Genomic DNA, 17,349 nt, shown 5'->3' on the forward strand with positions numbered 1-17,349 from the left:
GCCTGTCCACCTTTATGTGGTAGTATGCATCTTGAAGATCTATAGAGCACATCCAATCATCTTTTTTCAAAAGTGGGACGATAGACTGTATAGTGACCATAAGGAATTTTTGTACTCCCACAAACTTGTTCAATACACTGAGATCCAAAATTGGTCTCCAGTTCCCGGTTTTCTTTGGCACCAAAAATAGTCTTGAATCCGGATCCTATCTGGTCTGGAGGGACTATTTGGATGACTCTTTTCTTAGCAGTTTTCTATCTCTAGTGCTGCTTCTTCCCTTTGACTGGGTGGAACGTCGGGAAGATTTTTTGACGGGATGGGACAAAGATCGAAGGGGATATGATAACCTCTGGTTATGATCCTTTGTACCCAAGAATCAGTGGTGATGGTTAGCCAAGCAGAAGGGTCCAAGGAGAAACGTCCCTCACCACCTCCAGAGGAAAGGAGTTGGGCCGCTCTTCAGGAGCACTGGTAGGATTGAACAGGAAAAAAATCCCTGGAACCTTGGTTATGCGGTCCCCCTCTGCCCTGAAAGGAGCGTCTTCCCTGTGAGTTTCCCCTCTGCCTCTGGGGGAGAACTCGGCCTGTATGTCACGGAAAGGACCCTGAGATTTCTTGAACCATATCTTCCCACTCTTTTGGTTTCGGGAGAAAGCACGTTGAGGGGAAGAATAATGGACACCTACGGCAGAAATGGTCTTACCATCCTGTTCACATCTGGCCAGTGTGCTTTTAACTTTGGGCCCAAACAAGGAGGGCTCAATGGGGGCAGTAAGACAGGAAGACTTAAAGGGTTCCGAGAAGTTGCACAAGCGCATCCAGGCATGTCGTCTCAATACAGCAGCTGAACCTGCCGCTCTAGCTGCTCCTTCTGATGCATGAGATCTCAATCACATAGAGGAGCTAGATATAGACTCAATGGTGGCCAGCTGAGAGGCCACTTTGTCACGGACCTCATCAGACACTGCACCAGCCAAGGTTTCAGAGAGCTCAGAAACCAAATCCCTTTGCAGCCTGGTAAAATGTGCCATATAATTCAGGGACCTGATAGCAAAGGTCGCTGAAGCAAAGGTGCACTTCCCTATTCTGTCCAGGGCCTGGGACTCTCTGGTAGCTGGATGGACAGTCTGGCTTTCTTCTTCTGCCAGATCTTTTTTTGTTGCGGCTGCCACCACCAAAGCATCTACAGGAAGACCTTTGGAGCAATGAGAATCCGAAGCAGGAGGGGACAAAATCTTATCTGGCCTATGGGGAATAGCTTTGATGGTATCAGGGGCCTTCCAAGCAACGTGACAAGTTCATCGGCAGGTGGAGTAAGCCAGGAGGTAGGGGACTGGGAGCGAAAGGCCTGCAGGAACACAGATTTCTCAGGGGTCGGATTAGAGGACTGCCAGACACCTCTCTGTTTCAGGATTTTGAGGATATCGCCAAAGGATACCTCATAGGGTGACCGAGTGGATCCTTCCCCCTCATCAAAATCTGTGTCTTCAGTGAGGGACTCCTCTGTGGAGTCCATGTGCGTCCTCTTACACGAACTTTTCCGGTGGACCTCCTCAGCGGGAGAAGCTGGGGAAGACAATAGAAAGGGGGATTCCTGAGGGAATATGTCCTGAGGCCCTTGCACCCAGTGTCCACTAGGTGCGACTTGTGAAACCAGTGTTCCAGAGGAGGGCGGATGTATAGACAGTGCGGTATTGCCAGCAGCAGCGAAAGCCTTCTCCATCAGTTGGAAGGCTGGTGCACCCAGAGAGGAGTGTATGTCTAGAACAGGGGACACTCCTCCCCTTAGTGGCTCAGCCTGACGACCCGGAGTCCCTGGATGGCTGTGGAGCAGCAAGCTATGCGTGTCACAGCTGACATCCTGGGTCATAGCAAAACTTTCCTGCCACAAAGGTAACTGCGGTTCCATAGTGAGATCCATAAACGGAACCGCAGAAGGGGAAGACTGTACTATATCCATGGACTTCAAAGGCAATGGAGGAGGAGAATAAGAAGGTGTCTTTGGAGACAGGTGATCATCTCCCAAGGAAGGATAGTTCCTGAGGTGCGGAATATCTCTGGCCAAGAATGCCTGGTCCACAAGACGCAACACATCATGTTCGGAAAGGCTTCTAGTGGACCTCTCAGAGACTGAAGGAGAAACAGGCCTGTCCACAAAAGAGGTAGACTCGGTGCCCAACTCATCTGACCGTGAGGACAACGGTGCCGAGAAAGACTGAACTACTGTAGTCTGCACCAAAGAAGTCATCGGTGCCAATGTCATTGTCTGCACCGACACAGGGATCGGTGCCGAAGTGGTTATTGGTGCCAAAGCTGGAACCGACAAAACTGGAGTCAATAATAAAGGCCTCGGTTCTGAGGAAGATCTTGGAGCCGATGCTGTCAAGGTCTGCGTCGAATGAACGGTCGGTGCCAATACAGTGGTAATGGTATGAACCGAGGAACCCCTCGGTGCTAATATGTAGAATGCTGCAGGAGATGACAGAGCCAAAATCACTAATGGAGCCGAAGGCCACGGTACCGAAGGTCTGGGCACCAAAAAGCACTGGGGCTGACAGAGAGCTCCGGAGCCGAAATTTTAGCCTTTTTAGGTTTTGGTTGGTGAGAGTCCCTTAGCTGGGGGCGAAGGCAAGGATTTAGCCTTAGTAGAAGCATCCCATTTTCTTATGGGCTTTAGGAGGGGTTGAGACCTCTGACCTAGAAATAGCCTCTGAAAAGGGAGATTTTAGAAGTCCCTTCAGTATAAGCTTGTTTTTCGTTCCTAGTGGAAGAGTGCTGAAGTGCTTGCAATGCCAGAAGCACTGCTCTCATCACCAGAATACTGATGTGCAACTGAGCCTCATGTTCTTGCCATGTGCCTTGGTCTGTTCTTCCCAGATAATGCCACCCCCCCATCTGAGAAGCATCTGTGGTCACAGTAACAACAGGTTGTTGTGGAACAAAAGGTCTTCCGATGGTCACATGATCGAACTGAAGCCACCACAGAAGATCTCTCTTGCATGAATCGGTTATCATTATCTGATGGGACATAGGAAGTTCTTGTAGAGATCACTGCGCAAACAGAAGCCACTGAAGGATTCTTATGTGCATCCCGGCTATATGGACTAGAGTTGAGGCCATGGTTCCGAGAAGTGTTAGAACTACTTTTGCTTTTACCTTGATCCTGGGAAGAAGATCGACTATTTGTTGTCTGAGGACCGAAACTCTGTCGGGTGGGAGGTGAGCCATCATGGAAATAGTGTCTAGATCTGCGCCGATGAATATAATATGCTGACAAGGCCAATTTTTGAAAACTCACTGTTATGCCTGAGCACAAAGTTCCAGTTTAGTGTCCCTGGCCTGTAGATATAGATGCTTGGTGACGGCAGTTAGGAGCCAGTCATCCAGGTATGGAAACACTTTGAATTCCAGGCATCTCAGGTGAGCCGTTACTACTGCCGTGCATTTGGTGAACACTTTGGGGGCTGTAGTGAGACCAAAGGGCAGAGCTAGAAACTGAAAATGACTGGCTCCCAGCTGGAAGCGTAGAGGACTCCTTGATGCTCTGTCCATCTTTACATGGTAGTACGCATCTTGGAGGTATACTGAGCACATCCAATCATCTTTCCCTAAAAAGGGAAGAACGGACTGCAGTGTCACCAATCGGAACTTGGACTTCTTTACAGATTCATTTAACTTGCTGAGATCCAAACTGGGTCTTTAGTCCCCTGTTCTTTTTGGTACTAATACAAATCTTGAGTAAGTTCTGAATCCTATTTGGTCTGTGGGGACTTCTAGGATGACTCTTTTGGTTAGCAACTCTTGGATTGATATGGCTGCTTATTCCCTCTGACTGGGTGGAACATCTGGGATTCTTCTGATCTGTGGAATGGGCTGGCAAAAGGGAATGGAGTAACCTCTGAATATTACACTTTGTACCCACTTGTCTCTTGTGATATCTCACCAGGCTTCTGGGTACAAAGATAATCGCCCCCCAACTGCCTCTAGAAAAGAGCAGCCAGGCCTCCTTTCAGGAGCACTGATAGGGTCAGCAGCGAAAGGAATCACGGTCACCCTGGTTTTGCGGGCCCCCCCCCTGTGCCATGTGGGCAACATCTACCATTATTGCCTCCCCCTCTGCCCCTGGGGAAGGGTTCACCTCGTACATCTTGAAAAACTCCCTGGGATCCCTTGAGCCACATTTTTCCACTCTTCTGGCCTTTAGGAGATGGTCTTGAAGGTGCTGAAAAATGTACTCCAATGGCAGAGAGAGTTATTCCTTCCTGCTCGCATCTGGTGAGTGTGCCCTTGACTTTTGATCCAAAGAGTGAGGAACCATCAAAAGAGGCATTAGTAAAGGTAGACTTGAAAGGTTCTGCAAAATTGTACAAATGCACTCAGGAGTGTCTCCTAAGAGAAACTCCTGAACCCGCAGCTCTATCAGTCTCATGGAGGAGTTGACTATGGAATTTAAGGCGGATAGCTGAGAGGTCACTTTTTCTGAGACCCTTGCAGCTAATGAGCCTTGTAGAATATCTCCTAACTCCTTCAGGAGATCTCTTTGAAGTCTTGTAAAATGTGTGAAATAGTTCAGCGATCTGAGGGTGAAAGTCACTGACGAGAAAACATGCTTCCCGTATCTGTCTATCATTCGAGAATCCTTATTCAGTTGGATGGACAGACGAGGACATCTCAGAGAGTTCCTACTTGGTGGCTGCTGCCACCACCACAGCATCTACAGGTGCACCTTTTGAAAGAAAATCCTTATCCAAAGTAGCTGACAAGAGCTTATTTGGTCTCCGAAGGACTGGCCCCATAGTGTCTGGTGACTCCCACACCTTTCGACTAACCAAATCCATACACTCACTGAAAGGTGGAGAAACCCAGGAGGCTGAAGGTTGAGATCCAGGTACACTGACTCCTCATCAGAAGGGTTAATGAGTTTCCAGCAGCCTCTCTGTTTTAGAGATATCTTCAGAGGACAACCATGGGGACCTTCCTAGAGGTCAGTGTCAGAAGTGACTAACTCATCAGGGGAGTCTACATGCTTCCTCTTACATGTTCTCTTCCAAGGTGGCTCCTCAGACGGGTAGTCTAGGGAGGTCTCGGAAAAGTGGGGCTTACCGGATGGGGCTTCCTGAGGCTCTGAATCTCTGCTGTCCTGTGAATGGGATGGTGCTGAAGCAGACATTGGTGCTTGAGGGGGAAGAATGCCAGTATCCCTGAGTAGAGCTGTAAGAGGGGAGAGCACACTCCTCATCACCTGAAAGGCCGATCCCCTATGGTTCCAAGGACAACTCCAGTTATGAGGAAGCAGAGGGAATCCCCAGCCCCAAGGCTGATGAAGGAGCCGAGCTCACCACTGCCAATGCACCAAGAGGTAGACTTGGACCTGATGAGACTCGGGTCTGAGCCCCGCCCACCCTAGAGCCGACCAGAGAACCACAGCTCCTAGACATTCCAGACAGGACAGATAGTGTTGGAGCAGGCAATGGTTCCAAAGAGTCCTGAAGAAGTCTTGGAACTGAAGGATCTACCGCAAGAGGTATGTCGCATTCTGGCTCCGAAGATCCAGCTTGGCTCGAAGGAGGAATAGTGGCTGTAGTTATCTTGGATGGCTCCGAGACCAGCGGGGTCGGAGCTAAAAACAATTTTGCCAGCGTCGGCAACTTCAAAAGCCTGCGCACCACCCTGTCCATGTCAGCATCTTATAAGCTCCTAGAGGACCTGGATGAGAATGTTGGGGATCGAGACCTTTGAAGAATAGGGGATCTCAAAAGTTGGAGATACCGGTTTTAATTTAACGGACTGGGTCTGAGAAGTAGTCTCTATCAGCTCCGAAGTCTTTGAAATTGATGAGCTAGATTTGTCTGCACCAATAGTCTCCCTCAGTACCAAAGGTGTTGGAGCCAAGGAGACAGATTTTTCAGTCAGTTTAGGTATTTTCTTTGGAGGGTCTGAATGAGCAGAGGAAGGGGATGAAGAGGAAGGTCTCTTAGACTTGTCACCAGTAGTTGGAGAAGTTTGTAAAGCTTCATCAAAAGCAGGCTTTATAAACCTCTTAAAATCAATTTGTTTTTCCTCTCATGTAACACTTGGAGAGCTGAAGGAATGACAAAAACTGCAATATTCCTGTAGGTGAATAGCTCCTAAGCAGTACACACATACACTGTGCCCATCAGTTATAGACATTTTTTGGAAGCATTGTTGGCATTTCTTGAACCCAGACAGCTTGGGTTCCTTACCTCTGGATGCATTAGACATGTTCAATAGCAAGAAATAAGAACTGCAATAAGAAAATTGCACTAAAAATTACCCTAAAACAAACAAACAATAAAAACAGTACAGGGAAACACAGCACTACCCTCTTAAGTTAAATGGGTGCTAGGCCCTCTAATTTAAACGGACCTAGCTGAGCTGACGGGGAACACACAACACAAACCCTCTAATTAAAAAGGGTTACTTTTAGCTCCCTAACTCAAACTAACTAAAAGGGAAACATGCAAATGACCACAAGACTGACAGGGATAGTGCAGACCTAGTGAAACGATGCCCAATAAACAGCAACACAACAGGCGATAAACAAATTACACCAAAAACCTATAGGAAAGTTAAACGGCCTAAACAAAGATCTACAACAACTCTAATAATAAGATTTTATCAAAAACACAGGTATCAATAGTGAAATTGGAAAACACTTAGCCACAGATAAGGAGAGAGCATCTGAACTCATCAAGCGGCAAACGAGATCTGGGGGTTACTCCAATGCATTGTGGGATATGTATTGAGCCATGAGCCAAGTGAGAGGCTTCGAGCTAGTGTATTGGCCGAGTTGGAGCAGAGTATCGGCTCCAAACCCATCCATTAAGAAAGAAGGCGAGAAGGACAACATAACATCAAATGTTTCACAAATGCATAAATTAAAAGCATACTTACTGTTAGGATACAAAGAGGTTGCTGTTCTCTGAGCTCCAAATTACTGCCGCATGTCTCCTGTCTAGCCATTTCACCACTTTTGGCAGATTCAAATTTTTCTTCCATGTCTTTCAGAGTCGCTGCTTCTGTTACTTTACTCTGGAGTTTCAAGTTCCTATCAGACATTTCTATGTTAAAGGAAATAATTTCTTGTTTTATGCAATGAAGATTTTCTTCCATTTCTTTCAGAATACGTTCTTCTTCATCCTTAAGTTGTTGGATGAGTTTCTGTTCCTTATCTTGGAGAAACAGATGCAATTTTGCAAATTCTTGTTTAATGTGCTCTTCCAATCTAACAGCATCTTCCTAGAAAACAATGAATACAAAGATACAATGAATGATTCAGTACTGAAATCTTAGTTGAATCTTATCTCATATAACAGACTGAGCAGAGGTTAGTTCACTGATAAAGGCAAGGTATCTGACTGCAATACTGGTGACCTAGCTGCGACAAAGACTGAGCCCACCAGAATGTCCTGCAGAGAGAAACAGCCAAACTTGGATGCTATCTTCTCCAAAGAAGTTGGGAATGGGTACTCAGTACCAAGCTGATCCCTGTACAGAGCAGATACTGCAGCAACGTCCTGCACATGCCTGCTGGGCAGGTGCTTTTGGCTCTATTTTAAACGAACTTTTACTTTTGAGCTAAGAACGTCTCTGATGAAATAACTGTCTTAGAGCACTTATGATATGCAAAGGACCTTCTTAAAAGAAGCAAGTCTTACATTCAAAGTGCAAAGCAGCGTCAGTATTACTAAGAATGCAAGTGTCTTTACTGGAACACAAGTCAGTATAAATTACAATGCTTAGGTAATGATCCATGGTCAGAGTGATATATGAGAGCCAAACCTGCAAGACCAAATTTCTTGTACTAGATACTACATTTTTAAAGAAAGGACTACATATGTTTCTTGAAACTCCGTGGCTCACTTTTAGAAGGTGGAAAATCTGCCCATGCATCACTGAAATATCAGCACAGCTGCTCAATCCTCAATGCATTACTAATCCATCAGCAACTAGAAATTCTGTAAAGCAAAAGGACTTGGTCTGTGTCTGCAGTCTGGGAGCAACTGTGTGATAGAGAATGACTTTTTAGTCTTTGGTGTTAGAGAACACATCTGGTATGCAGAACATTTTGTCATACTTCAAAGTTAGGGAAAAGATCAGAAACAAAAACAGCTCACGTAGGCCTGTAGACTTATGATCTATAAATCTATTGGCCTATGTGAATGTCGGAGGTTATTTGGGAGGTAAAAGACTCATGTGGATTAAAAGATGTGGTAAGTATATTTGTGATGCTCAGAACATCTGTGTAGGTCTGCAGGATTTCATCCCTTACATTAGTGATACAAAATAGCCTTGTGTTTGTCAATGAACTGAGAAGCAGTTCAACAATCCAAAATTCTTTTTGTGCTCCTATGGGTTGGTGGAAGGGTCAGTAATACAGAACAGTTTCTGCGGTCTGTGGGTCAAACAATACATCTACAACAAGCAACAGGCTCTGTAGGTGTGGAAAATGTATTAGTGATAAAGGATGACGTGTGTGGAGCAATGGAGCTAGAAACAAGATCTGTATTAGACAGCGGTTTGGGTTTACTTCCTAGTGAAGTACAATGTACTTCATCTAGGAGGTACAGTCCAACATATCCTACCAGTGACTTTGGTAACTCCACTGAAATACAGGATTAGTGCTAATAAAAGCATTCAAGTAACTGCCATCATCTTCTTTTCTGCTAAGCAAAAAAGCACAGGAAATGAGGCTTTTTAATGTAGCAATTCCATTCAAACCAGTTTTGGATACATACACCAACAGCCCACTTTGTTTTCTTGAATACCATGCTACCTGTGCATTCAACAACTTCAACATGCTTCATTTTTGCTGCTACACTTACAGTGGCATAAACTATGTATTCTGGTTAAACTGTCACATTCATTAGTGTCTAGATGTAGTAAAGCATTAAACAATTCCTGCTGACTTGCAAACAGAGAGAGAGAGAGAGAGGGAGAGACACACACCCTGACAGACAGATAGAAACGGAACCAAAATGTACTGTAAATTATATAATGTCATTTTATTAAAGTAAGACATTTACATTTAAAATGATTTCACTGTACGATTACGCTATTCGATGGCAGAGCTGTGGGTGAAATATGAATTACCAACTTCATTACATTACATATTGCCAGAATACAAAACAACCTGTGTCAGTCATAGAGATAATTACTTTACAAAATCAGGTTTACATAAATGAGAAACATATTAAAATAAATAACCCTTAAGCACTGCTTTTGAGATGCTGCCAGACTAAGCAACAGTACACCCTCCTGAATCTTTAAGGCTTCAAGACAGTTCTACTTGTCTTCATCAATGGCCAGATATCTTTATTAAAAAAATGGTGCAGCCAATAGACTTTTCACAAACTCTTCTCACTGGTACCAAGTAAAGTATACACTCATGAAAGTAGTTTTACCATAACATGGGTCAGACCAAAACTACACAATAGATGCTCCTATGAAATTGCATTATTTTGCATTCATTATATTTAGAACAAATCACTCACTTTACTTACCTGTTTGTCTATGATTTCTTTCCTCTTTTGGTTCTGCACACATTTAAAATCTTTCACTTTGGATTCAAGAGATGTTAAATCACTTTTCATTTTGACCTGTGGATAACAGAAAATACAGCTGAAGAAAAATATGATTAAACCACAAAACCAAGGCTGAGATAGTACAACGATGCCCTTACACACAAGGAAAGTGCAAATCTCCAACATGCCTACTGTACCTACTATTACTGTTGACATTACTCCGTCATTTTCCATTCTGTAGTCATCACATTTTATATAAAAAGCGTAAACTTCTCTGTTTTCCTTTCAAAACCCTGCAATTTTTCTTTACCAAGATCATTACCTTCTCTCTCTTCCTTTAAACAGCTTAAACTCTTCCATTTCATTAACAGGTTAAACCGTCTCAGTTACTTCTCGCTGCTTTTTACTTTCCTTAGTGCATTATTTTTTCCTACTGCCACATATATTTTCCTGATTTCTTCTGTAATACTAACCACTATCTAATCCATGCATCGTACCAGGCCTCATATTAATATGGTCATCCTCATAATTGCCCTGTCTTTTCTTTTATTTCTACTGTTTTACTGCACTGTCCAGACAGCCCCTCAACCTCTTCTTTTAACTGTTCATTTTCTCTACAAAACACATGGCCAGCAAGTTTCCATACTCCATTTTTTCTTCTATATTCTGAAAACAAGAAATAATCAGTTTATGTTTTAAATGTATCCTCTCTCTCTCTCTCTCTCTCTCTCTATATATATATATATATGTATACACACACACACACACACACACACACACACACGTGCGCGTATCTCTCTCTTTTTATTTATATATATATATATATATGTATGGGTCTATGTTGCTTAAATTTCACTATCACGAACAAGCAACATAGAGACCCATTAAAGTGAAAATACACTAGATCGAAAGTGCACTTTCGCAAAAGCCGGTTCTGTCAACCGGCAAAAACAAACAAAAAAAAAAAACCTGCTTTAAACAGCATTTTCAGAGGGTGGAAACCCCCCTGCACCCCCCTTACTTAAATATACTAACTCCGAGATCGCACTACAGTGGAGAAAAGGATATATTTCCTTATCCCCACTGTAATGCACTTTGGAGAACCAGCTTTTGCGAAAGTGCACTTTCGATTTAGTGCACTTTCACTGCAATGGGTTTGATCTTCAAGTTGTCAAGAAAGTGAATTTTCAACAATCAGAAGTAGACCCATATATACATTATATATATATATATATATATATATATATATATATATATATATATAGATATATAGATATATAGATATATATATATAAAAAATATAGCCATCTATATCAGTGGATCTACTTCAGTTGACTGACCACACAACACCGAGCTGAGAGGATTGAGAGCTCAAAATATCGAAAAACAAAACATACTTTTTTGCAGGGGGCAAACCTCTGCACTCCCATACCCACTGCTGATTATATACAGCAAATCAGAGCTCACACACAACACTGAGGGAAGGACGTGTCTTTCTCATGCACATACCAGCATGACTTCTACTAACATTTTTGCTATAATGTGAGTGCTGCGTCTTCTTGTCTCAGTATTTCATTGTTCAACCATACAGCTGGTCGATCAACTGTACAGGACATATTTTAAATATATAAGGCAGGAGTCAGAGCTGGATGTGGCAGAGTTAAAGATGTTAAGATTTGCACTGGGTGTGACTAGGATGGACAGGATTAGTTATCAGTATATTAGAGGGTCAGCTCAGGTTGGACAGTTTGGAGACAAAGCAAGAGAGGCAAGATTGCGTTGGTTTGGACATGTGCTGAGGAGGGATGCTGGGTATATTGGGAAAAGGATGCTAAGGATGGAGCTGCCAGGTAAGAGGAAAAGAGGAAGGCTTAAGATGAGGTTTATGGATGTAGTGAGAGAGGACATGCAGGCGGGTGGTGTGAAAGAGCATGATGCAGAGTACAGGAAGAAATGGAAACAGATGATCCACTGTGGCGACCCCTAATGGGAACAGCCGAAAGAAGATGATGATATATATATATATATATATATATATATATATATATATACACACACACACACACACACACACACACACACACACACATGGCTGACAGGTGTGCGACACTGCCCTTTCCCTGACAATGTGTGATCTTGGAGTTAACCTTTATAATAAGCAGGGGGCTGTGGGGGAGTGCAGATCCCCACATGGGAAGTGCAGAGGGAATTGCCCCCTGCAAAAAACGATGTCTCATTATAGTTTTTAAATGTAACTTTTGCATGCACTGAGATTGTTGCTTGGCACATGCGTAGTACAGTGTCAAAGTTTGCAAAGACAATATTTTGCAGTCAACTATATTTATCTATAGTTGCATGATTTACATAAAAGTCAATTTATCAAAAGTCAACTGATCTAAACTCATTTTATATAAACCAGCAAAACTCAGAAACTAAACCCAGAACCAATCTTTTTGTAAAGTGTAAAATGATATACTGACCACTGGTATGTGTTTTCTTAAAGATGTTCTTAGGTTAGTACTAAGCTAACTGCCCTTGCGAGCCATTTTAAGCCTAGCCAATTATCCCTTGTGAGACTCAAACCCTGCACCTTGTGTTTGTAAGGCAAACACCTTAACCATTAGGCCACCCTCCCAACCCCTATGTACAAGTGATATTACAGCTGGCATAATTAAAGTGTGCTAGACTGTGCAGGCTAGTAGTGCACTTCCAATATTTTTCACTTTCTTCCACAGTAGTGTGACTGTTTAGTTGTTTTTTATATAGATATATATATATATATATATATATATATATATATATATATATATATATATATCTATATATATATATATATATATAGATATATATATATATTTGAGGAGGGGCTGAAAGGGGCTTACCCCCCTGGAAAAAAATGTGTTCCTATTTAGTGCTAGAAAGTGCATTCATATTACCTTTAGTGATAATAACTGCAGTCATATCATAAGTATTTGAAAGGTTCCCAAGTGTGAATTAAAAACATTTAGGTACTGCATCTGACCAGTAAAGCTCATGGAGCATTTCTTGTCTTTTTCATTTTCTTACTCTGACAAAAATCTATAAACTGTGCAAAAGTTATACAAGGTATTTTAATGTGAATTTACAGTCAATCAGTACGTTATATTTCATTTAGGACTATAGTACTGTAAAAGTTTTTTTATCTTTGTGTGTGCTACCTAGGCTGTCAGCTTTTTATCTTTGTGTGTGCTACCTAGGCTGTCAGCTTTTTATCTTTGTGTGTGCTACCTAGGCTGTCAGCTTTCTATCTTTGTGTGTGCTACCTAGGCTGTCAGCTTTTTATCTTTGTGTGTGCTACCTAGGCTGTCAGCTTTTTATCTTTGTGTGTGCTACCTAGGCTGTCAGCTTTTTATCTTTGTGTGTGCTACCTAGGCTGTCAGCTTTTTATCTTTGTGTGTGCTACCTAGGCTGTCAGCTTTTTATCTTTGTGTGTGCTACCTAGGCTGTCAGCTTTTTATCTTTGTGTGTGCTACCTAGGCTGTCAGCTTTTTATCTTTGTGTGTGCTACCTAAGCTGTCAGCTTTTTACCTTTGTGTGTGCTACCTAGGCTGTCAGCTTTTTATCTTTGTGTGTGCTACCTAGGCTGTCAGCTTTTTATCTTTGTGTGTGCTACCTAGGCTGTCAGCTTTGTATCTTTGTGTGTGCTACCTAGGCTGTCAGCTTTGTATCTTTGTGTGTGCTACCTAGGCTGCCAGCTTTTTATCTTTGTCTGTGCTACCTAGGCTGTCAGCTTTTTATCTTTGTGTGTGCTAGCCAGGCTGTCAGCTTTTTATCTTTGTGTGTGCTACCTAGGCTGTCCGCTTTTTATCTTTGTGTGTGCTACCTAGGCTGTCCGCTTTTTATCTTTGTGTGTGCTACCTAGGCTGTCAGCTTACTTTACCTTTTGCAACCAGCTACATTTACTTTACATGACATTTTTTTCCATGAAACCTGGATTTTAACAGCTAAGATTAAGACCTACGAAATAATGATACAATTATCACTGCTATACCTGTGGGTGCCAATACCTCCTTAATAACATACTACATTAAGTGATTACTGACTAATATTTATAGATTCCTTATCTTCATCTTCCTTTGCAATTTAGAAAGCACATCAAGCCTTTTGTCAAAACTCTTATTAAATAACAATCTCATACAACATCTTAAAAGTATACATTGAACTACAGAGAACAATGCCAGCAATCACTGTACTTTGTATGTCATGCTTGCTAAAACATGGGTCATATATGTTAATAAATCTGCAATTTTCAACAGAAAACTCTTCCACATTTGTGCTAAACTATATGAATGTGTCTTATTTAGAGAAACATCACATAAGTGGGAACACCAAACCCATTCAATAGAGAGTATCCTGCATTTAACTTGCTACCTTGGCCCTCGCATATAGTTGCTTCCTATCTACTCTCTCTCTCATCATAATTCTAGTACCCCATGTGTCACCTCAGATTACTTTGTTCCCACCCTTCATCCTTTCTTCATCTTTGTATTGCATCTCCTCCCCTTTTATTCCACCATCTTTTTTTAACTTGGTTACATCTGCCCCATTCCAATGCCTTTTGATGATCTACTTTTTTCTCCTCTCCCTTACTTGTGTGGTTTAGTTAATCTGTTGCTGTATCCTCTTCACCTTATTTTGGACTTTTATCCTTTCCTCTATCCACATGCTGACTGTAAGCTACTAGTTATCTTCATCAAAGATAAATACTCCTCAAGACTGTTTAAACAGAATGACCCCCCAAAAGCTACTCCAACTAAAACTAACTATAAGTTAAGACCCCCTTCATGTCATTGTTAAGTTATAGGTCTTTCACCATGAATCATGGTAACCCCACTGCCTACTTGGACCTACTTGACAGACTCATAATACAGCCAAACACTCCTAGTTACAAGTGACTTCCATTATATTCTATTGATTGGGAAACTTACACAAGTACAAACATGCTCACCTAAAAGTTCCTGGAGTTTGTCAGCCTGGTACTCACCAACATGGGAGAATGCTGCACCACCCCCATGTGTGGAGCCATTCCTGGTAAAGTCTGATCATAAACCAGTCTCGTTTGAAGCAAGAATCATACCTTATCCCCCATCCGGAGCAATCAGATTGAAAAATTTCAGCAAAGTAAACTCTAGCCTCCTAAGCTATGACATTAATAGTTTCAGCCCCATGTTCCCACTGACAAGCACTCTTATACTGAGGTATACACCAATGCTGTCTATAAACACCTATACAAATGTATTGATTCAGCCATACATGATAGGATCAAAACAAGGTCCTCAAGAAATAAACAAGCCACCCTGGTGGACATCCAGCATAAATATGCTATACAATAAGAGGAAGAAAATGCTGTCCAAAAGCAAGGGGGAAAGTCTCAGCAGTGGAAGAACACCCTCCATAACTTAAACAGGCAAATTAGACATCTTGTAAAGTCCTCTAAAGCTAATTACAAACTAAATTAGCATCCCTAGCTAAGGATAATCATAAGACATTCTTTAGCTAAATCTGAAATCTAAATGGGAAGCACAGATTTGTGTGGAGTTAGTGGTGAAAGGTACCCGCCCACACTGAGCCTGCAGAAATAGTCAAACTGCTAGCAGATAGAATCATAGGAAATTACTAGGCTATTGGCCCCAAGGTCCTTATAAGCCTAGCCAAAAGTTTAACCCATGCATAGACAAATCAGCATCTGATGCCCCTGTCCAGCAGGGACACGGGTGGAATCCCAGGGATGTATTTTCTATTTCCCATCCAGTTATCCAGATTGCATTTATATGATCATAGGAATTTACTAGGCTATTAGGTTCAGTGAAAACTTCATCCCCCTATCCCCACCAATCATACCAAATAGCTTACCTACCACCAATCCTCCACCTAGTTATCTCCAAAGAGCAGGTCATAACCCCACTCTCCAAGGCCAAAAACACAGCCTCTAATGGGCCCTGATAACATCCCTGGCTGTGTATTAAATGGTCTAAAACACAAGTTAGTGGAACCATTGGGTGCTCTATTAAACCACAGCCTAAGCACTGGCTTTGTCCCTGCAAAGTACAGTTTGAACAATAACACCCTAAGTTCTAACTCAATGGTGACAGATCTGGAAACACAGGTTGACAGTTGCCTTAACTTTGATCAGCATTTATCCATAGTGGTGAGGAAGGCCTTTTATGTTTCTTGTCTCATAAGTAAAGGCACAGCATCCAGAGCTAAGGAGCTTATAACACCCCTCTACGTGTTCCTGATCAGACCAATAGAGTACAATGCTCCCTTTTGTATGTACCTCACTAGACACCTGCAACAACTGGAAAGGCCACAGAGGTTTCTCACCAAGAAAATTCAGGGTCGCCAGCACATGTCCTACATGGACAGACTGAAATCACTGTCACTGTACTCTGTATCATATAGATTGCTTAGAGGTGACTTGTGCCTGGCCTACATAGTAGTCTCATACCCTTCATTAATAAAATTGCTACACATCCACAAATCTAATGGGACAAGACTTACCCGATCTAGGGACCTCAACCTAGCTTGCAACATGAATAGGACTTGCTGGAGAGACAGATATATCTCCCAGAGGTTGCCACTCCTCTGAAATAAACTACCAATTCATGTTGAAAAAGAGATCCTCTATGACCCTATTTAAGCATAACTTGGAAAATTGGATGGGAAACCACAAATTTTCCCGAGGGGGTAGCACCTATGTCCCTCCTTGATAGGGGAAAGCGGTGCTCATCACAGATTCATGTACAAATATAGACTAAATCTTCTGGTCTATAAGGAAAAAGGGTACAACATGACTAGGTGTCTAACGGCTCCAGGGCTATTAGCCTAGTAATGTCCTATGATCCTATCTTCTTTCGTTTGGCCTATCTGCCTTTATGGTCAGTGTTTATATGCCAGTATGTGATCCCTTCCTGCTTTCACACTGATATTGGTGTCCTTGACAGTGTTTTGAATTGATGTCATACATTCTCACCTCTAACAACTTACTTCACCTCCTTTCAGTTCTTTTTCCCAGACCAGTTTCCTTCCTTCTCTCTGTCTCTTCTCATACCATTCTTCCCTACTGGTTAAATTCCCTAACATTATTTCCTTTTTCTTTTTGATTTTTATGTGCCAATTAATAATAAGTACATGCATTTTCATGAATTGTAGTGGTCTGTTTCCCTTCAACTATGCATTTTCACAGCGCCCTCCCCTGCATCTTGGTATAAACAGGTAACTACCTTCCCTCAATCTCTGGGATGATAACAACAATAATACCCATTTGTTAACAAGGTAGACCCATTAGACTCACAGTCCCTTTTCAAGGGTGAGTTAAGTGACTTGTTCAGGGTCACAAGGTAAACAAACAAAGGCTAAGAGAATCAAATCCTTCTTTCGTCTTACATATCTTAATAGCTGGCGGAAAGGTGTACCTTTTCTTACATATCTCATAGGAACACTCTCTTGTGACCCATCAGAACTAAAACAAAAATAGCACCCTGGCTAACTAATAATACTAGGCATAAAATCATTCTTAGAAATAAATCTTGGTCTAAATGGCGAACCACTAAAAATCTAACTGACCGCCAAAATTTTAGAGAGCTTAGAAACAACACTAAAAGATCTATCCTAACAGACAAAAAGAACTATTACCTCCAGCTACAGCATACCACCAATAAAGAACCTAAAAAATTCTGGGCCAGCATTAACAATCTTCTATCTCCAGGTCACTCCATTTCACCTAATCCCCAGGACTCTAACCCAGATAACCCTAAACAAACAG

The 17,349-nt window shown here is 42.2% G+C and overlaps 1 protein-coding gene across 1 annotated transcript in view; it reads right to left on the reverse strand.

Annotated features, from left to right (window-relative positions):
* Positions 1-6,284: 6,284 nt before the first annotated feature.
* Positions 6,285-17,349, reverse strand: part of LOC122802374 (E3 ubiquitin-protein ligase TRIM69-like) — a 100,672-nt gene continuing 89,607 nt past the window's right edge. Inside the window, exons 2-5 of the mRNA XM_044072005.1 lie at positions 10,135-10,211; positions 9,525-9,620; positions 6,916-7,260; positions 6,285-6,296 (exon numbers count right to left, since the gene is read on the reverse strand). Of these exons, the coding sequence (XP_043927940.1) occupies positions 6,285-6,296; positions 6,916-7,260; positions 9,525-9,620; positions 10,135-10,211 (530 nt within the window). The remainder of the gene's footprint in view (positions 6,297-6,915; positions 7,261-9,524; positions 9,621-10,134; positions 10,212-17,349) is intronic.

The sequence above is a fragment of the Protopterus annectens genome, chromosome 5.part0 (genome assembly GCF_019279795.1).
Source record: "Protopterus annectens isolate FY-2018-M chromosome 5.part0, PAN1.0, whole genome shotgun sequence".
NCBI lineage: Eukaryota > Metazoa > Chordata > Ceratodontiformes > Protopteridae > Protopterus > Protopterus annectens.